At 43.3% G+C, this 22,094-nt stretch overlaps 1 protein-coding gene across 1 annotated transcript in view; it reads left to right on the top strand.

Moving 5' to 3' along the window:
- The window catches only part of SLC44A4 (solute carrier family 44 member 4), a 1,277,084-nt gene that overhangs the window by 894,117 nt on the left and 360,873 nt on the right, over window positions 1-22,094 (top strand). Inside the window, exon 10 of the mRNA XM_044082136.1 lies at window positions 4,157-4,240. Coding sequence (XP_043938071.1) covers window positions 4,157-4,240 — 84 coding nt within the window. The remainder of the gene's footprint in view (window positions 1-4,156; window positions 4,241-22,094) is intronic.

The raw sequence follows: 22,094 nt of genomic DNA, 5'->3' as shown, positions 1-22,094 counted from the left end.
TGCAATTTCTCTCCTGGAAAACAGTTTTCCTGTTGGCAATTACCTCAGCAAGAAGAGTTTTGGAGATTCAGGCCCTCATGGCAGTACCTCCATTCCTCATTTTTCATCAGGACAGAGTTTCTTTAAGAACCAATCCTTCATTCATGCCAAACGTGATATCCAGGGTTTCTCTAAATCAAGCAATTCACCTGCCTACTTTCTTTCCCAATCCTCAAAATAAAGGAGAAATGCTTCTGCACACTTTGGACATACACAGACAATTGCACTTCTACTTGGACAGAACAAAGGCCAACAGAAAATCTGACCAGCTATTTGTAGCTTATGCAGCTGGAGTACAAGGAAAGGCAATTTCCAAACAAACAATTTCAAAATGGATTGGAAACTGCATCAGATTCTGCTATTCTTTACACAAATTTAGCTTTTCATTTATAAGAATAATCAAAATTTGAAACAGAAATTAAATAATTGTTAGTTTGTTATCTGAAGAGTATAGTAGTATCATTGTAAGTAAAGAAGAAAGTCTTGTGTAGTAAAAACATATTTTTGATTATCGAGTGGATGTGGTGTGGTGGATTTTACTTTCTTTCTGCAGTTTATATTTTTTTCTTTCTGCAACCTATTTTTACTCGATGTGTTTAATTTTTTTGAAGTCTGATACCTCAGAACCATTTGTGTTGAGCATTCAGAACACATTGAAAAATCCTCCAAGTGGTGAGATGCAGGAATCCTAAAGAAATACAAAAAAAAAAAAATACCAAAACCTTTACCTCTATAAAGAGGCGAATCTAGGATGGTAAAGAATACAGCAGGCCTGTGCAGTGTGGAGATACCCCAGCAATTTGAGTGGTGCCTTATGATGGCAAGAAATTTTGTTAAATGCAGGCCAGGTGATTTGTATAATACAGGCCAGGTGGTGGGTAGCTGCATAGGAGAGAGCTGTGAGAGGGTTTGTGATGAGAGTAGAATGCCATGGTTTTCCAGACCAAGTTTATTAGTGAGAGCTCTTAACCAAGTTTAGGTCTCTTCTTTGCTCTTCATTCATTCTTCTCTTAAGGTTCCATAGATCTCTTCCTCCGCCTTCTGTTCAATTCTTCCCGTTGGTGCAAAAGAGTAATAGAGTTAGCTAGGCCTGGCTGTGGCTGCCTGGCTTGGAAACTGTGAAATCACTGAGGTAAGGCAGGTATCAGGTATTTCCTGAGAGATCCTGAGATGGGAGAGAGGTGGGAGGGGTGGGGGGAAAAGCTGATTAGATGATGTAAGAGTAGTGAGGTAATCAGTATGCTTGGAATGCTACTGTTTGGGCCCGTTTTTTCACTCCTACAGGATACAGAGTATATTGACAAGGCTTTGAATCGGAATTTAGGGAAATGTTTCAAGACCTTGTATTGTAGTAAGAGTATTGTTCCCCAGCTCCCAGTTGATGCATGTGAACACACAGGTGAACAGGCAGGCATTATACTCAATAATTGGCCTAATGCGGGCTGAGTAATGGGGGAAAATTACATCCCTAGTTCAAGACACACCACTTTCCCTTTAAAGCCATACATCTAAGAAGGACTTTCTTACAAAAACAAAAATTGACACAAAATCAAGAATTTGGGTCACTGTCATTCACAAATCCCGAACAACAACAACAACTGAACTCTAGGGTACATCATGTGGTAGTTCACTGGGGATAGATGACTTCCCAAAGGATGCAATAATTTCTTTTTTGGCTTTAGTTTCAGTTCATTATTTTGGCACCAGTTATTTATTTGGGACAAACCTTCCAGCAGGATGGCTAAGTCACTTGGCGATTCAGTAACTTCTCCTGGCTTGCAGTCATCTACAAACTTAGCCAGAGCCCTTTGGTATTGGTTTTTACTTCAGAAAAGTAAATGCCAAACAGGAGAGACCCAGCGCAGAACCCTCGGGGACTCCAATAGTGACTAGTCTCCTTGTGGAGGTAACTTCCCTTGTTTTAATTTCCTGCATCTTATCTGTGAACCAGTTGGCAGTCCAGCAGGTGACATGGGGGTTTATTCCCAGTTTATTTAGGTTTTCTACTATGTCTGAGTGGGGAATTGTATCACATGTTTTGTCCAGGTTGAGGTATGTAGTGTGTGCCATTTTGCCTTGAACCATTGCTTTTGTGACCTTTTCAAAAAAAGTCTGCCAAGCTGAGTAAGCATGACCTGCCCTTAATGAATCAAACTGAGATGGGCCCAGTGTTTGGAGGTTCCTTGCATCCTGATTAAGTCCATGATAATTCTTTCCGTGGCTTTGCATGTTTGAAGCTGGTCAGACTTATGGGTCTGTGACTACCTTGTTTGTAATTGTATTTTGAATACTAATTCTTAGTTTTCTTCAAGTCTTCATAAAACTAAAAATCAAATGTATATTGAATATTTTGTACTGGAGGTAAGTTTGCTAATCTTTTTATTGGTAAGAATAGAATAGTAAAATGTTTTTATTTTTCTCTACACAAATATTTTGTAAATTAACCTGTTAGTGTTCCATCCATTATCAGTTTTCACTTAATCCAGTCTGTGGTTGCAGACAACCAGATTGTGTCCTATGTATACAACTTTGGAGGTTCTTATGTGTAAGTCAAGGTTATGACAAATCATTTTATTACACAGTAATGGAATATGTTCTATCACTTACAATGTTTCAAGTTCCTTTAAAGGAAACTCATTTCAAAATGGGCTTGTTGCATTCCATGTATAGTGCATATGTTAAAAGTAGGCATGTTTTTCTGTGAAGCATGACCTTCACTCTACTTAATCAGTAAACATGTATCACCACTGTGGCCAGTTTCCCACAATTATGCATAGTATACCTTATGTTTATTGCTATGTCACAATTTTATGTTATCACTTGCATTCATGATTTTATGTTCTCACTTTCATTGTTTATGCTCCATAGTGTACACAACACTTGGTATAAAATATTGAGTTTATTTGGGGAATATAGTATTATACAGGATGAGGTAGGAAACATCCTTACTTTCTTCATTCTGTAAGCAGATGTGAACTGATGCCTGTCCAATACGGTACAGAAAATCTAAGCAGCCCTTGCCAGTTACTTTTTTTTGATAGACGTAAAATGTGCATACATATGGAATATTGCCAGCTCTGTGAAAGATCTCTGAATACATTTAATTACACTGTAGCTCTCCACACACACAGACAAGTTGCTTGCATACTGGTCACGCATTTTGCATTATGATATAATCTAGATTTTAATTACTACTTATAAGTGTGCACAAATTGTCCTGTAGATTAAGCTCTATGTCTTTTTGTGTGTGTATTATAAAACGTGGACCACCCTTACACATTTCTGCAGTCCTTGGTTAGTTGTTAGTAACTCATACTTTGTTTCATGCTTTTGTATACTCATGAAATAGTTTTTGAGCATAGACGTAATAAGGCTGTTGTGAAGATGAGTTGTTTGCAAAAACTGTAGAAATAATGCATCACTAAAAAAGAAGAGAACAGAGCAATTGCACAAGCCATATCCAAGAAAGCCATGCCAAGTAAATGGTCTGGAAAGCCAAGCAAAAAAGTTCCGGTGCTGGAGGGTCCTTCTGTGGAATGGAATTGAACAGCTGATAGTTTGCTGCTCTTCATGTGTGTTTCTGGGGGTATTCCTTCCTTTGAAGGATTCCCAGGTAGATGTCCAGGGTGTCATATTAGGAGTGAAAGGTGGCGAAAAATACCCTTGTTGGTTTTTATTTATAAAATTCATCTTTATGCATGGCAGAGCACTTGTGCTGACCCTACGCTGATGGCATTTCATGTCCTTGAGTGGTCAACCCACCAGACAGGAAAGGTAGAATCATTACTATACAAGACTCCCCTCCATTTGCTAATGGGAAGATTTGCTCTCAAGATTACCACCCCAGCTGATATGACCTCACCTTTTGGATCATGTGGGTATAGATGATATGAGCAAAATGAACGGACCAGTTGAGGGTATCAAGATGACCAAGATCTGAGGTCATAAAAGGTGGACAGTCATAAAAACTTAGAAAAATAATTAACTGTTTCAAGCCCTAAAACCAAATAATCAGTACTGTTTGGGGAGAAAAAAAAAGATTTCCTAGTGAAAGCTATTGATAGCTTATAACATGGACTCATGTTTAATGTTGCTTTCACTTTCTTTTGTCTTGCAGTGACATTCTGAATGGTTTCAATTTTCAGGACATCGGAGTGAGGATTTTCCAGGATTTTGCGAAGTCTTGGTATTGGATACTTATGTAAGTAAAAGATGAATACGTAAAAGATTCTACTCTGAGTATTAGTATCTGTGAGAAATTACTTTCTCTTTTCCCTGTGATTTTTTTAAATGTATTTTAATGTGGTTATAGAGCTGTCCTCCCTAGACTAGTCAGGAATACTCTAGTTTGAAAGAGTTGCAGTACTCTCAGAACCCAAAATATGATGCAGTCCGTGATTGCAGAGATGCTTTGAAGTATTCAGTATGAGAGTTTGTGAATGTTACTGTACTGCAAAAATATGTCTGCATCCATTGGCATAGTAGTAATAGTGCATAAAATACAACACTGAAGCATCAGAAGGTTAGAAGAAAGTCAAATTCTAACATAGTGCCATTTTCCATGAAGTTTCTTCTTTTTTACTTATCTCCTCTTGTTGATTGTACTTAGGTCACTGTTCCTTTTGCATCACAGTATTCTTCATTTTTGGGCTTTGTATGACTTTGAGACCAGTTTACATTATTGACTAGCACTGTATGGCTTTGACCCAAGTTTAGATTATTGACTAGTACTATCTATTCCTCTACCTCCAGTCCATGTCATACATAAATGTAGCAGCTTGGTACAGAACAGACACAGCCTTTTTAATATACATGGTTCCTATCCAGATAATGATGTGGAACCCCCTACAGTGTTAGTGAATGAAGATAAAAAGCAAGATGATTTTTGTCCTTTTAGAATTTTCTTTTTAAGACTATTTGTCCACTGTACATCTGTCTCAACATCTAAGATCCTTTCCAGTGCTGTCCCTTACCTTTACTAATGTGGCAGACTACACAAAAACTCAGCTGTATGTAGCTTTTGAGCCTGTTTGTTAGGGGTTTGATCTTTAACCCTAGTAGGCATATAAAATTGTGCTTGAATACTGACTGAACATTTTAGAAGTATATCATATCTATCCACACAAATTGTGAACACAGTCCTACAAAGGGAATCATTCCTGCATGAGAGTTTGCAAGTTTATCCACATCTAGTGCTAGTCCAAGAGCAAGATGTTGACAGTGCACCCCAACCCTGAGTAAGCAGGAGCCAGCCATAACTTTATTTGTGCCATATAGATTGACTCCTTTGTATAGAGAGAGAAAAATGTCTTTCCTTATTAGTGTTATAGTGTTCTGTACTCCTTGGATATCCTGCTGAGAATAGCTGAATGTTCAGCCAGGTGAAAGGTACATATGTGAGGTATGAGAGCCTAATCCTCAGAACCTCTTTGTAGCCTGTATGAATACTATGCTTGATTTCAGTCTGCAAGCTGTTGACAGAGTTGGTTCCACTACCAAGCCTTCTACATGTAAGTGCCCTATTGGGATCTCTTCACTTCTTTTTTCTAACTATTACCTTTGTTTACATGTCCAAAAACGTGAGCATGGGAGGCAGATTCTCTACAAAGATGGACAAGAACAGTGCCTTTTTTTGTTTGGGTACTACCTACAACCAGACACCGTGTGAGATTTGCCAGACATTTGTCCGTAAGACACTCAGTAGTTGTCTGTCATCTCTTTCTATTTACTTGGATAACCAGCGATTGACGTTTTTGGCTGAGAATACTGTGGCTGAATCCACCTGCCCATATGTTTAGCTGCTGAAGAAAGCTAAAAGGGTGCAAACTGATCCAGTTGCTGTCCAGCCTCCACTAGATGTTTCTGTTGGGTTAGATGAAGAACCAGAGGACCATCTGGTGCTACTGCCAGCTCCCTCTGCAGTGATCCAGTTGGAGGCCAACATGGAGCTGCCTACCTGCACTGTCCGCTGAGGCTGTACCTACATCTGGTGCAGAGGTGGAGGGGGAAACCATGGCTAATTATTTTGGAGGTGCCTTTGGAGATTACCCAAATACTTGTGTAACAAAAGGAGATACTGCCAGACCAGCTATCTGGAATTTTGTAAATAATTGTATGTCATTTGTGAATATTAATACGATTTATATAGAAGTGTGACAGAGGGAGATGCTGCCAGCACAGCTGTCTGGAATTTTATAAGTTGTTGTGTGTCATTTGTGAATATCAGCATGATGCAATTGCTTGTGTTACAGCTGTGTTAGAACTGAATGTCATATTGTACAGATGTGTGCGGAAGAGAAATTTTGTAAAATACTGAGCAGAAATTTATATACACTGTTGTAACTGTTTAGATGTATATGTATTTTAACAATGGGGACTGAAACACAAGAAGTTAACTTCAGAAGAATAGCTGAAAACTTAAAATGTTATGTGATCCTATCTCGCCTACATTCAATACTGATGGGCTCGGAGCCGATCCCTCGGCTCCGACTCGGCATGCTATGCTATAGAGCGAGGCCTCTCATTGGCTGAGCTATTTCTTATCCCAGGATGCACCACCACTAATCCCCCAGATCTCGTTTGCCGCTTACAAGCATAGACGTGGTCTCAACTTGGCTGGGCTAAGTACTAATTTATTTAGGCTTTTCCTGTCAGAAATTTGCTGATTTTGAACCCAAAAGCTGTTTTAACAGCTATTTCTTGTGTTTTGAGTGTGTATTTGATATTCTGTTGAGAATTTGTGTTTTTTCGCAAAGGGAAGGTTTCCCGTTTTAGTTAGAGGGGCCTTCCCCTGTTGCTTTTGCTATTTTGGTTTTTTGTTTGTGGGTCAAGTACCCGTTTAAGTTAGAGGGTCTTGACTCTCTCTCTCTCTCTTTTCTGTATAATTTTTCTTTGTACTGTACTTGTACTTAAAAAAAAAAAAAAAAAAGATATATATATATATATATATATATATACTGTGACAAACTTTTCTTTTTGCTTGCAGACAACTGTGTTTTGGCTTTTTGGCCATGTCAAAAGAACACAAACCCTACGGGTTTACAAAATGCACGAGGTGTGGTTTTAAGATGTCCATAACGGACGACCACTCCTCGTGCGTTTACTGTTTAGGTGCCAAGCACCTACAAGAATCATGTAGCGTGTGTCATGCTTTCTCTTCAAGAGTCCTCCAGGAGAGGAAGAACAAATTAATCCTTAAAAGATTAATCAAGCCTTCTTTCAAAGAGGTTTTATCTTCGTCTCCCTCTCCTTCAAAAAAGAAGAAAGCGTCGGCTCCGACCAGCCTGTCAGAACCGACTGCCAAGAAACCTAGGCAGTCTTCTCCATCGGCTCCACGGACTTCAGAACCGAGGGCGGAACGGTCTGCCTCGATCCCTCTGGTTTCGGAGCCGAGGTCTGGGGCATCGAGAGGCAGGTCACCTTCGTCGGCTCCACTGATATTGGAGCCGATGAGGGTTACCGGCTCAGACTCTTCTCCTTCGGAGCCGAAGTCCTTATCGGCACTGAGGGAAGTTGCATCGAGGTCTCTCTCGGAGCCGATAGTGGTGGAATCAATTCGGAGCCGGTCCCCTAGTCCTTTGGAGCCGATGGAGAAATCGGTTCGGACCCGATCGGTATCCTCCAGGTCATCCAAGATGTCTGATTCGGACATCGACAGGGTGCTCCTAAGACTTTTCCAGTCTCCGGTGTTCCAAAAACTAGTTTCGGCTCCGGCCCATTCGGCTTCGGAGCCGATGGTCCACCTCTCTACTATGGTTCCTCCTCCAACAGCCTCGGCACCGTTGGAGCCGGTGCTGGTGGAACTGGTTGAGGTTCTAGGGTCGGGCCCGACCCTTACTCCAACTCCGGCTCTTGGGTCGGAGTTCAGTACCCGGACTTCTTCCGTCGGCCCCGGGGGGGATGCTTCGGGATTGATGTTTTCGGTCCCAAATCTCCCTCTTGGTGCGTCGGCGGCGGGAGTGCCGTCTACTGTTTTGGCCAAGGAGGTGGGACCCTCCCAGGATTCTGGCGGTCCCGCCTTCTGGGCTATGAGGAGTGCGTTAGCCAAATCTTCTTTGGCTACCTCCACGATCTCCCCAGCTCCTTCCCTACTTACCGAGACTGGGTCTTTGGCAGTCCCCCTGTCTTTAGACAGCGGAGCCCCGGGGCCTGAGGTTACCCACACTGGGGTTTCCCCCCCTCCTGGAGGTCCTTCTGAAGCTTCTTCGGAAGAACCCTCCAGGAAGAGATCGTGCAAGAGGAAGCACGTTGACTCCCCTGATGAATCTCTTACATCGGACACTGATCTCGATGATGCAGAGGGGTCCCCTAAGTCGTCCTCGGATGATGTCTCCTTTGCAGACATCCTGGAAGCCCTTAAACAACGAGGCGGCTGGCAGTCCAAACCCCCTTCTGCTGATGAGACAGTGTTCCTCAAGGCCTTTGGGGCTCAGCCCTCCGCCTCCTGGGTGTCTCAGCCCTTCAACGAGCTCTTGGATTTGGTCTGTGGAAGGGCGTGGGAACACCCAGACTCCGTGGAATCGGTGCCTGCTCATCCTAATAAATTTCTCTCGGCACCCCCTGAAAAAGAGTTTCTAACTAAAGGAGTGGCTGTAGATGCTTTGGTGGTGGCATCTGCTACCCAGCAAGATGTAGCAGAGGCTTTGACGTCCGTCCATCCTCCTAATAAGGAGTCTAGGAGCATGGATCGGTATGGAAAGCACACCCTCAGTTCAGCGGCCTTTACCTTAAGGTCCTTGAACTACCTTACGCACTTTACTAGATTTCAGAGGGATCTGATTAAAGAACTTTCCGATACCCTCTTGGGTAACCTGCCTGAGGAGCTGGCCCAGACAGTTGGCTCTCAGCTGGCTATGTTGTCGTCCATTTCAAACTCGTCCATGAGGCTCATTTCTTATGCGGCCGAAGGGGCGAGTAGAGCGGCGGGTACAGGCATTGCTCTACGGAGACAAGCCTGGCTTCGCCTGTGTCATTTCGCGGAGGCCTTTAAGTCTTCCTTTGCCGATGCCCCCTTTGATGGGTCCTCCCTGTTTGGACCCAAGGTAAAGGACACACTGACCCGCTGCGAACAGGAGGGTAAGACTCTGACTGCCGTAGAGGCATGATTTTCCACTCCCTTTCGGCCTTATCCCAAGGCTAAAAGAGGAGGGAAAATGTGGTTCCGTAGATCTCAGAAGCCTTACCCCTCTCAGCAGGAGGACCCCCCTTCCAGAGGCAGGGGAGGGGGAAATTCTTCGGGAAGATGCCATCCCAGAGGTGGCAGAGGCCCTCGCAACACTGGAGACCGCGAGTCATTTCGTGGCTCTTCAGCTTTTCACAGTCCCTGAGGGATTGCCTGACTGTGCAGCTCCGGAGCCAGTCGGGGGTCATTTCTCGAAGCACCTAAAGGCCTGGGAAGGTATCACTCAGGATCGATGGGTGCTTCGAATTATCGCCGGAGGTTACACCATCCCTTTCTCTCACACCCCATCCCAGTCCAGAAGGATCCCGGACCCACCACCCAGTCAACGGGATACTGCAGCCTCAGAAGTTTTAAAGCTGCTGCAAAAAGGAGTCATCCAACCGGTCCCCGAAGACCAGATCGGATTAGGAACTTACTCAAGATTCTTTTTGGTGCCAAAAAAGACCGGGGACTTGAGGCCCATTCTGGACCTCAGCACTCTAAACCGTTCAGTCAGAAAGTCCAAGTTCCGAATGGTCACCCTACAAACCATTCTTCCATTGCTGGAGAAAGGTGTTTGGATGTGCTCCATAGATCTCAAGGACGCTTATTACCATATCATGGTACATCAAACGTCCAGGAGACATCTGCGCTTCAGCCTAGGAGGCAGTCATTTTCAATTTCGCGCGCTGCCCTTTGGTCTCACCACAGCCCCCAGGGTGTTCACCAAGTGTTTGGCAGTCGTGACTGCTCACCTGAGAAGTCTAGGATTCCAGGTGTTTCCATATCTAGACGACTGGCTCCTGACTGCCACCTCCAAGCATCTACTACTGAGGAGCCTTCAAGCCACCATATCACTGGGCAATTCCCTTGGAATCACCTTCAATTGGCCAAAATCTGTGTTGCTGCCATCTCAACGAATAAGATTCATAGGGGTAGAGATAGACTCAAACCAAATGCGGGTCTATATACCTACAGACAGAATACAAACCATACAGACTCAAGTTCGAGCCTTACTTCCCAGGTCCAAAGCCCCAGCCAGAATGGTCCTGCAGCTTTTGGGATCCATGTCCGCCACGGTTCTTCTAGTCCCCTTGGCGAGGTTGCACATAAGAATTCTCCAGTGGCTTCTTTCAGCTCAGTGGTCCTTTCAGGAACTCCCTCTCAGTCATCCCATATGGATCACGGAAACATGCAAACGGGACCTTCGCTGGTGGCTAGTGCCCTCCAATTTGGATCAGGGACGACCCTTTGTTCCACCTTCTCCTTCGGCCACTTTGACCACGGACGCCTCCCAGATGGGGTGGGGGGGGGCATTCCCTGGGCAGGTCAGTCCAAGGCAAATGGCAACCAGAGGAGACTCGTCTTCATATCAACATCCTAGAAATGAGGGCAGTACTTCTGTCCCTTCAAGCCCTTCACAATTACCTCCCTCAGGGCGTAATTGCCGTTCACTCAGACAACATGGCAGTTGTCTGGTATCTGAACAAACAGGGAGGGACCAGATCCTATCCTCTTTGCAGAGAGGCCATGAGAGTTTGGGAATGGGCAGTGTCGACCAAACGCTTTCTTCTGGCTACTCATATCCCGGGCAAATCCAATGTGATAGCCGACAAACTGAGCAGAACCATCCTCTCTCCCCACGAATGGTCTCTGAATATTACAGTGGCAAATCAGATATTCAGCAAATGGGGAGTTCCATGTTGCGACCTCTTCGCGACTCCACTGAATGCGAAGTGCAAAAAGTTCTTCTCCCTCATCCCGGCCCCGGGGAAGAGCCCCATGGACGCTCTAGCCCTTCCTTGGCCCACCGGCTTGCTTTATGCCTTTCCCCCAGTTCCCCTCCTGCCCAAGGTGATCCAAAAGGCATCGGTCTTGGGATGCAGAATGATCTTAGTTGCTCCTTACTGGCCTCGTCAAGTATGGTTTCCGTATCTTCAGAAGTATGCTCTGGAAGGTCCATGGTTCCTGGACCAGATCCCAGACCTTTTGGTTCATCAATCGGGACTATTCCACCAGTCCCTACACACCTTAAAATTGACGGCTTGGCTCCTCCTCTTCCAACAATAGTAAGGAGTCATACTTTGGATCCAGAAGTTGTACACATCTTATCCTCGGCCCACAAATCTGCTACAAAGAAATTGTATTCTAACAAATGGAAAAGATTTGCTATTTGGGCTCAACTCCGGGGCCTGGATCCCATCACTATTCCCATATCTGAAGTACTGAAATTTCTTACTTCCCTTTTTAATCAAAGCTCTTCAGTCTCTACCATAAAGGTTCAATTGGCAGCTATTTCCAATTTTCACGAATCTACAAACCCACCTTTAATGAGCAACAGATTATGTAAGACCTTCTTGAAAGGAGCTGCGCTTTTAAGACCTCCGATTTCCCATCCTGCTCCTCCATGGGATCTCGATGTGGTGTTACGCGCCTTAACTTCATCCCCCTTCGAACCGGCAGCGACATGTGATTTAAAATTTTTATCGTGGAAAACTGCCTTTCTGGTGGCTATTACGTCTGCCAGAAGGGTTTCAGAGCTTCAGGCTTTGTCTGTAAAACCTCCGTACTTGATTTTTCACAAAGACAGAGTATCTCTCAGGCCAAATCCTTCCTTTGTTCCTAAAGTCTGTTCCAGTTTCTGCCTACAGCAATCATTAGAACTTCCAGTCTTCTTTCCGAAGTATTCTAACAAAGCGGAATTCATATTCCACACATTGGATGTTCACAGGCAGTTGCGTTTCTATTTAGATAGGACCAAACAAACAAGAAAATCAGATCAGTTGTTTGTATCCTTTGCAGACAATAAATTGGGCAAAGCCGTCACAAAGGTCACTATTGCCAAAAGGATTAGGGACTGCATTACTCAAGCTTATTCTTATTCTAACAAAGAGCTTACTGCCTCTGTCAAAGCTCATTCTACAAGGGCTATGGCTACTTCGATAGCATTTCATTCCAAGCTTGCCATTAGTGACATTTGTGCTGCGGCTACATGGTCTTCTCCGCACACTTTCATTTCCCACTACAAATTGGATGTGGCATCTAGAGGACGAGCTTCATTTGGTTCCACAGTGCTCAGGAGTGTTTTCCAATGAGCCACCCAGGATTTAGGTGCTAGGGACGCTGTCCCATCAGTATTGAATGTAGGCGAGATAGGATCACATAACATCTTTTAGTTATGTACTTACCATAACTTTAGATGTTTGGGATCCATCTCGCCTACATTCCTAATAACCCACCCTCCTTCCCCCTTCCTTGGAGATCAGAGGATATCACAAGGTCCGAATCCTGTTGTTTCATCTTGAAACACCTAGCAATGTTATATAAACAAGTTGTGCATGTGTGCATGAATGCGGACAAACAAGATCTGGGGGATTAGTGGTGGTGCATCTTGGGATAAGAAATAGCTCAGCCAATGAGAGGCCTCGCTCTATAGCATAGCGTGCCGAGTCGGAGCCGAGGGATCGGCTCCGAGACCATCAGTATTGAATGTAGGCGAGATGGATCCCAACCATCTAAAGTTATGGTAAGTACATAACTAAAAGTTACTTTATAACCACAAAATAAAAGAGATGTTATCTTTCAGTTTCAGTGCAACCGGAGATATAAGCTGCCTCTCAGTTAAACAGGATACTTTAAAAGTTTATCTTCTGGTGTCTTATAAGCACCCTGTGTAGGTTTACATTTAAATATCTTTGTATTCCTGACACTTTGTACAATACCATTCTAAGACTTGCACTCTAGGACCTGCACCCCCTGCATTTTCCTTGCAGGACTTTAAATCTTTATTTGTACTTGGGTAATCTTGGGTTTCTGCTGACTTACTCCCATTAACATTACCCTGCAAAGAGCAGTGTATGTGTTCAACTTTTCTTATATGTAGGGTAGCACACACTCAATCAGACCAACGCTTTCCTCACCTGAAACCAGTCATTCCCAGTGGAAAAGTTTGAATATGGCTACAGAAATCAAGTATATCCCAAATAGACTATATTTACCACTTACCCTGCAATCCTTGCCAAAGGTTTTAGCCTGCTTCGTTCGCTCCCCTCCCTACCCCCAAATTCCTCCCACCCCAGCTATACTCAAATTTAATCTAGCAAAAGACCGCTCCCACTAATATCCAACCAATCAACTCATACCTCCCATAATCTCCACCCCTCTACTCCTCCTTCCTAATTATCATATATCCTAATCCCAACACAGTCTTGTCACGAACTACTACAATTATAATCCTTTGCTGCACTATTCTAGCATTTACTACATCTTACGAAGACATTCAGTCAATTCTCCCAACCACTTCCATTGCTTTCTGTCAACTTCCCCTCTCAAATTCCCACCACACAATTTCACTACTCCAACCCCAAAATGCCTCCTTCCACCACACCTACCTAATTACCAAGCCTGCACCTCATCTGAATGCAAATTATTCTTAAAATACCACAAGCATTTCACTGCATATATAAAACATATCCTCCACATTCTTTCTAAACTTACTCTCAGTGGAGACATGCATCCTAACCCTGGCCCCAATTTCTCCAACCTCTCCACAAACCCCCTCACAGACCTCCTCATTATGTCTCTTAACATCAGAAGCATCTGTAACAAAATCCAAGACCTCCAGGCATACATACACCTGTATTCCCCTGACATCCTTATCCTAACCGAATCTTGGCTTAAACCTCACATCAAAAGTGAAGATATACTCCCACCTGGATATAACATCCTCCGCAAGGACAGAATATCCAGAAAAGGAGGAGGAGTGGCACTGATGTATAAACATCACCTCAGTATCCAAATTCTCACCCAGTCAGCTCCCCAGCTTGACAAGGAAGAAATCCTCTATGCTACCCTAAAATTAAATCCTAAGAAAGCAATCAATGTAATAGGCTGCTACTTCCCTCCAGGCCAAAATATAGCTCCCCTTGAAAACCTATTAAACTGCGCCAATCTCTACCTACCCCAAGAAACCATCATACTCTGTGACTAACATCAACTGGCTATCATGCAATAGTAAACCCCCAGCACTCCACCTAGATCTCCATGGCTTCTCACACCTTATACAATCCCCAATCAGGATAAATAAAACCCCCAATAATCACATCATTCTTGATTGGGAAAGCTCCTTACCTGACTCCCTAAGTGACCACTCCCCAACCGTCCTACCAAAACACCACATAAATAGCAAACCCATTGTCCACTGACACATTCGCTACAAAGCTAAATTCAACTCCAGCTCCTTTACCACCTCCCTACAAAAAATAAACTGGTCACCCCTAAAATACCTCAGCCTAGATGAAGCAGTCCACTACTTTAACAGCACTTTCCTCAACATCCTTAACTCCCATGCCCTCCCAAAAATTCACCAAAATCCAGACTAAAAAATCCCCCTGGCTACAAAAAAAAACCAAAGACCTTATGAAATCCAGGGATAAAATATGGGAACAATGGAGTACAACCAAAAACCCCTCAGATAGACATCTATTCCTTGAACTACATAACAAAGTCAAAAAGCAAGTAAAAGCAGACGAAGCCCTTTTCTATCAGACATCCTTAAACTCCTCCCAAAACAACCCAAAGCAATTGTGGTCTACAATTAACTCTATCCTCTGCCCAGGGAAGGTAAACAACCCCCACCAACCACCCCTTTCTCCACTTGTAGCATAGCTGACTCTTTCAACAAACATTTTACAGAGACCGATCTATCCTTAACTAAAAAACACTTCCCTACATCAACACCCCCCACTCCCAAACCAACTCCCACCCCTCCCTTCCTTCTTCCTTTCCACAGCACCTACCTCCAACATAAAAAACTCCTGACAAGACTTAAACCCACAAGACTAGCAGCTGACAACCTGCCCACAGAATACCTAAAAATAGCAGCTGACATTTTAGCTTATCCCATCTCCATATTAATCAACCGCTCCATATCTCAGTCCTATGTGCCAACCTTATGGAAAATATCCCACATCATACCCCTACACAAAGGCGGTCCCTCAACAGACATCTCCAACTACCACCCCATTGCCATCCTCTCGCCTCTCTCCAAGATACTCGAAAATCTCCAATTATCTCCTCTCCTACACACAGCATGGTTTCAGACCACACCATAGCACCACAGCTACTCTGCTCTCCTTCACTAACACCATTCTCCAACATAAAAACAATGGCCTTTTCTCCTCTGCTGCATTTCCTGACCTATCAAAGGCTTTTGATATTGTATCACATCTGCAGTCTCCAAACTCTCCTTTTCCATACCTGTCATCAGTTGGTTCCACAGCTGTCTACACGTCTGGCACAATGATCTATCCCCTCACCTCCCTGTTACTCTCAGGGTTCCCCAAGGCTCCATCCTTGGCCCCTTGCTTTTCTCCATTTTTACCAATGACTTGCACACCACCACCAAACATGCCTCCCTCATACAGTATGCAGATGACTACACTCTCATCTGCTCAGCTCCAACTCTTAACAGAACTACAACAGATCACTCAAGCATCTTTCTCTTCTGTTGAAAGTTGGATATTAAATGTTCAACTCCTCCTCAACCCAAATAAGACCAAACTCCTCATCTTTCAACCCTCAAAATCTACCCCAAACATCCCCCATTTCAACATACTTGCCAAAGACAACACTTCCATCTCACCAACAGCCCACACTAAGCTACTCTGTATACAGATTAACAACAAACTCAAATTTGACACTCACATATTACTCGCAATAAAAAAGTTCTCAAAAAACTGGGTGCCTTGTATAGAAACCAACAATAACTAACCAAACCAGCCAGAATCTCTACCGCAACTTCCCAACTAATCTCAACCCTACTCTATGCATTACCCATACTCACAAATCTTCGACAATCAGACCTAAAGAAACTCGAAGCCTGCTACAATAAAAATGCAAAATTTTCATCAGGGGATTCCCACCGCACTCACCACTGTGTCTCCCTTAGAAACCCAGACTGGCTTGAGCTCCCCCAACTCATACACCTAACCCAACTTAACTTTGCTCATAAACTTGTAAACCACCCTCTTAAAATTCTCTCACTTCATACACTTCTCCAACCCTACCAATCCTCCAGACCCCTTCACTCCTGCAACAAAAATCTACTCCAAGTCACCAAACTCAACAACTCTGCAGGGGAAGCACTATTCTCTTACTCCATATCCAAAATCTGAAACTCACTTCCCACTGCCATAACTACCCTCCCTTCCAGCATTCTCTTCAAAAATGCTCTTAAAGCACACCTAAAATCTCACTGGCTATGTCCTTATCTATACCCCAACTAACCCCCCCTTCTCCCGTACCACTAATTAGCTGCCAGCTCTACTATTAGCTGTCAACAGGTTATCAGTATTTCATTACTATTTCATATCCTTTAACTAGCAGATGGTTGCAGTACGATGTTTACTCTTTTCTCTGTGAGAAATTAATACTACTAGGCAAATGTCCTGCACCTTATATTGTTATTATACTCTGACATATGTCATTACCTGTCAGAAAGTGTCTTTGCTATAAATACTCTGTTTTTTTCCTCTGAAATGCTAGATTATACTCTTATATTATGTGAAATTTTGCTTGCCTGAATATATGGAGCCTTCCTTGTGATATTATGCTCTGACATATAAGTAATTTCTCCTGTTGAACTGTGTCTTTACTGTAATTATACTGTTTCTTTTTTCATCTGATATGCTAGATTGTACTCTTATATTATGTAAATCTCCCACGTCTGAATATATGGAGCTTTTCTCCCCGGGCCTCCGCTGAAAATGGGCATATACCCAGTCGGACTTTCCAGGTCAACAAATGTAAAATAAATAATGTGTAGAACTAGAATTTATTTTTGTATCATCTATAAATTTAGAGGAATGTAAATTATTTTATGACTTCCACCATTTGCCAAAAGATCTAAGGTCTATGTGATTTTGCAGGTAGATGCTAAAATCAATGTTTTTCACCTGGAATAGTCAGATGACAAGAAATGATGTCATGCTGCAACTATCCCAGCAGCAATATTTGAGATATTAATTTAAGAACTTTCTGAGAGAGACTGAGCATTTTGTATTTTGTCTTTGACCTAGCAACATCAGCTGGAAAACCCACTCACCACATCTGTCTTGCTGTGCTATGAGTAAGTAAGTCTAGGGTGCAGTAATTTCTCTTAGATACAGTTAGGAATATAGTGAAGTATAGTTTAGATGCTTTATTTATTTGACACTGTCCTGCAATGTTGTTTTAAATATTTCCTGTGATTATGAACTCTGAGGTAACTGTGATTGTTTACTGAGTATTTTCTTGTTTTTATTATTTATTATTAAATATATTTAAAACTTCAATTGTGGCTAGTCTATCTAGAAATATTTAAGCTGTTAGAGTACTTGCATATCTATTTGGTGACACTGCGCAGGCCACTCCTAATAGTCTTGCTCTTGGTCAAACTGCCATTTCAATTAATAGTAACATTACTCAGTAAGATTGGACACCGCTTGCTAAGGGCCTTAAAGTAGCTGATAAGTTGTGGCTGGTAGCAGCAAAAACTACCTCATAGTCTGGGCAGAAGGGGGCATAGTTGGTAAACCTGTGCCAGCCTTTCCCAGGTATGTGTGTGTTTGTGTATAAATCTTAACTCAAAGAGTGTGTATGTCAGCTACTTGGGCAGGGACACAAAGAACTAGTTGGGCAGAAAGTGTGCTGAAGGTCTTGGCTTGGTCACTCAGCTGAGATCTCAACTCTATAGCTGTGCCAGTGGGGAGTCTCTTATTGGGGATATGGAGAAAGAGGGATAAACCAGCCCCAGACTGACTGGAGTGCGCTTAAGGGAAATTGCACTTTACTGTGTGTGTACTTGTCATCCTCCCAGTCTGTATGTCCCCCACTGTTTCCACTGGTGAAGATTGAGATTCCTTGATTACTGGGCCAGTGGTGGGGCGTCACAAGTTAATACACCAGGCGTCACATATTAATTGTTTGGCAGTGGTGGGATATCCAGATATTAGGATTCAATGATGTGGATATTAAATTCATGTAGCCTGTAAACAGTGGTTACTAAGGAAGATGTTTGAACTCTCAATCAGCCGCACAGTAAACATTCAGAGTTTCATATCACAATTGTTTTATTTTTTTTTTTCTGTTAGCTTAGCTCATCAGGGAGAGCATTGCTTTGACATTTCTGGCTTAGTCCTTTTTGCATTAGCCCACTATTCGTGGGTGCAGTGTTATGCCACCTGGCGGCAGTGTTTCCTATCCTTGTGTTGGTATTTGACCTAGCAAGTCCTGGCTTGGCTTGTTATATTTATATTCAGTATTTATATTCAGTATATTTACTTTTACATTTATAAGTTTATACATTAGATGCGGTCCTGCTTACATTACATTATATACTCTTTATCTAAAAGTTATTTATTTATTTATTTATTTATTTATTTTATTATGCTTTTTATCTTGTTTAAATTAATATTTTTGCTTTTTTGTATATATACATCCTGTAATGGTGTTTTGAATTTTAATCATTTGTGCTTGACTGTGGCAAACTGATGTGGTTTTATTGTATGGTCACAGTCTTTTAATTTTATTAATAGCACAGCATGTATTCAAGCTATGAGTTGCTTCTTTTGCAATCTATAGCTCTAGTTTAATGAAGGCATCTTGATGCATAATCCATGGTTAATTGATAGCACTTGACTTCAATTAACTTTTTGTATTTAATTGTCTGTGTTTGGTTGCCTCTGTATCCTCTGAAGAAGCCACCATATGTGTGTGGCGAAAACGCTGTGATTATCTGTTGTAATAAATTGCGTTAAGGACTGCGAAGGCTTCTGCATTGTTCTTGGGTTTCTTTGTTTTCAGTCATCAGGGAGAGCAGGCAGAGGGATGTCAGCAGAGGAGTATGGCAAGCTGACAAGAAGTCAGTTGGCTGAGATGTGCCAGGCTAAAGGACTGGTGCTTGCCAACCTGAATAAAGCAAAAATGATTGCAGTCTTGGATACAGCTGCATCACAGACCAGTAATCAGGAGGACAACCAAACCTGACCTTGGAGACGTACAATTCCCAGAAATGGACAGTTCAACCTTTCCACAGAGGAGTTAAAATCCATCTGGAGTTAAAGAACTGTAGGCCAAACGTTTGGAAATAGAATCAGCAGTGAGACTGATGCGCCTGACGGCTGAAGAAAATGAGAAGCTGAGACATCTGGAGGCTGAGGAAAATGAGAAACTGTGACATCTGATAACTGAAGCAAATGAGAGCAGCAACACAAAAAGAAGATGCTGACTCTTTGCCAGGGTCATGGAGGTAATGGGGAAGGGAATAATGAAACCCAAGAAGCCACAGAGGTCAGTAAGTTTCTTCCACAATTTACAGAGGGTGATCATTTTGATAATTTCATTCGTTTGAAAGGGTATGTAAACAGTATAATGTTGACCAAGGGCTCTGGGTACTGTTCTGACCCCCTTAGTCCATGGTAAACTTGTAACTGCTATTTCAAAATTGTCTGAAACTGATTGCTTAGATTATAATACTGTTAAAAATTGTCTGTTAGAGTGTTTTAAGGTAACAGCTGAAGCTTGTAGGAAAAAGTTTTGTGAGCATAGACGGAAGGCAGATGAAAGTGTGTGACTATATTGCTGAGTTAAGCACTTGTATTCATAGATGGGTGAGTGGGTGTCAGGTCACCACTTTTGAAGGGCTGGCAGACCTTTTGGTGAGGGAAAAAGCCCTTGGCAATTTGCCTGAGGACATGAGAATCTGGTTAGCATATAGGCAATGCAATACTGCAGATGAGTTGGGGAAGAAGGGAGATCTATACCTAGTAAGCAGGGCATCACTGCACAGGAAAGGAATACCCAGTGCTGCTCATGGGTCTAAGGGAACCCATGGTCAGCAGCCTAAACTGCCCCAACAGAGTCTGCCAGTAGCAGGGGAAGCACTAGTCTAGGTACACGTCCAGGACCTAGGGTTAAATGTTTTAAATGCAACCAGTGGGGCCATGTAGCATATAGATGTCCATGGAGGCAAACTGGGGAACAAAAGGTTGGAGTCTCACTAAGTGTGAATGCCAGCAATGAGTTGTCTGGAAACATCAATGGTACCAAACTACCACATGAGGTTATATCCTATCTTAGTGGGTGGGAAAGAGGCCACTGCTAAGAGAGAGAACCTCTGACCTAACCATTGTGAAGCCTGCAATGGTTAAAGAGGAGCACTACTTGCTTGGGCAGTCTACTCCAATCAGAGCTCTAGGAGGGACCTCATTCCAAATACCTTTGGCTAGGGTTCACCTTGACTGGGAGGGTGGAAAAGGAAGCCAGCAAGTAAGTGTGTTTGAGGATATCCATGCAGATGTCCTGGTAGGGAATGATTTTGATAATGCAGTACCTTGTGTGCATGAAGTGACACGCAGTCAGGCTTGGAGACAAGCATGTGTGTGTGGTAGCCTGGGGAGACCCAGACAGACTGCAGACTTGAAGCCAGGACTGGAGTGGTGGTTACTTCAGGGAGGGAGCTACCCTGTGGCAGTGAGACTGAAGGTGAACCACAGCTGCTTGTGGGTACTGATGTTCCCTTGAACAGAGTGACTGCAAGTAGTACCCAGGCTGACAGTAAGGTACTGCTATAAGAGGATACCAGACTTCCTGTGGAAGGGGAGCTGGGAGGGGTTTGCAAAGAGATTGTTGAGACAGGCTCAGCTGTCAGATCTGACATTACACGGTCTGAGGGATGTAGCTGGTGAGGCACCCAATTTTCAAGGGGAGGGGGAATCTGTATACTGAGCCAAAGGGTTACTGTATAGAGAGTGGATCCCTGAGAGAGGGCTAGAGGGTGATAGAATACAGCAGTTGGCAGTGCCCAGCTCCTACCATCTGGCACTTCTAGCCATAGCCCATGACATTCCCTTTGCAGGTCATATGGGGATAAAGCATACCAAAAAGCATATTATGTGGAACTTTTATTGGCATGGGATTTCCAGAGATGTAACAGGGTACTGCAGGACCTGTGAGCAGTGTCAAAAGGTAGGCAAGGCAGGAGACAAGGTCACGTCTCCTTTGATGCCTTAGCCTGTGATTGAGGAGCCATTTCAGAGGGTAGCTATGAATATTGTGGGGCCTCTGAGTACCCCAAGTTCCACAGGGAAAAAAGTATATCCTAGTGGTAGTAGGTTATGCTACGAGATACCCTGAATTGGTGGCCCTATTCTCCATTGAGGCAGAAAAGGTGGCATATGCTTTGTTAGAGATTTTCAGCAGGGTAGTTTTCCCAAAAGGAATATTGACTGACAGAGATGCCAGTTTCATGTCAGATCTGCTGGCTTGTCTGTCGAAATACTGTGGGGTGAAGCACCTAAAGACCACCCCCTACCATCCCCAGACTAATGGTCTTGTTGAGAGGTTAAACTCTACACTCAAGATCATGCTACAGGCATTTGCAGGCCAGATTAAGAGGGAGTGGGACAAATATTTGGCCCATCTGTTTACTTAGAGAGGTGCCCCAGGAATCCACAGGTTTTTCACCCTTTGAGTTGTTTTATGGGCATAGGGTGAGGGGACCTCTAGATATGATTTCAGATGAGTGGGAGAGTGAGTGTGAATCCCACAAGGAGTCTGTTGTGGCATATGTCCTAAACCTCAAGAAAAGGCTCAGGGAACTCTGGCTTGATCCAGGAGAACCTGGCAGAAGCCCAACAGCAGAAAAAGTTCTGGTATGACAGGAATGCTGGAGCTAGAGAGTATACTGTAGGGCCGCAGGTGTAATGGTCCTCATTCCTGTGAGACACAATAAGCTGCAGACAGCTTGGGAGAGATTCTTCAAAGTGCTAAGGAAGATCAGTAATGTTAACTACATGGTAGAACTGTTAGGCAGGAGGCAGGGGCACAAGCTGTACCATATTAATATGATGAAACC

This window comes from Protopterus annectens, chromosome 9.part0, assembly GCF_019279795.1.
Source record: "Protopterus annectens isolate FY-2018-M chromosome 9.part0, PAN1.0, whole genome shotgun sequence".
In the NCBI taxonomy this organism is placed as follows: domain Eukaryota; kingdom Metazoa; phylum Chordata; order Ceratodontiformes; family Protopteridae; genus Protopterus; species Protopterus annectens.
This window is presented reverse-complemented; position numbering and strand designations above follow the sequence as displayed.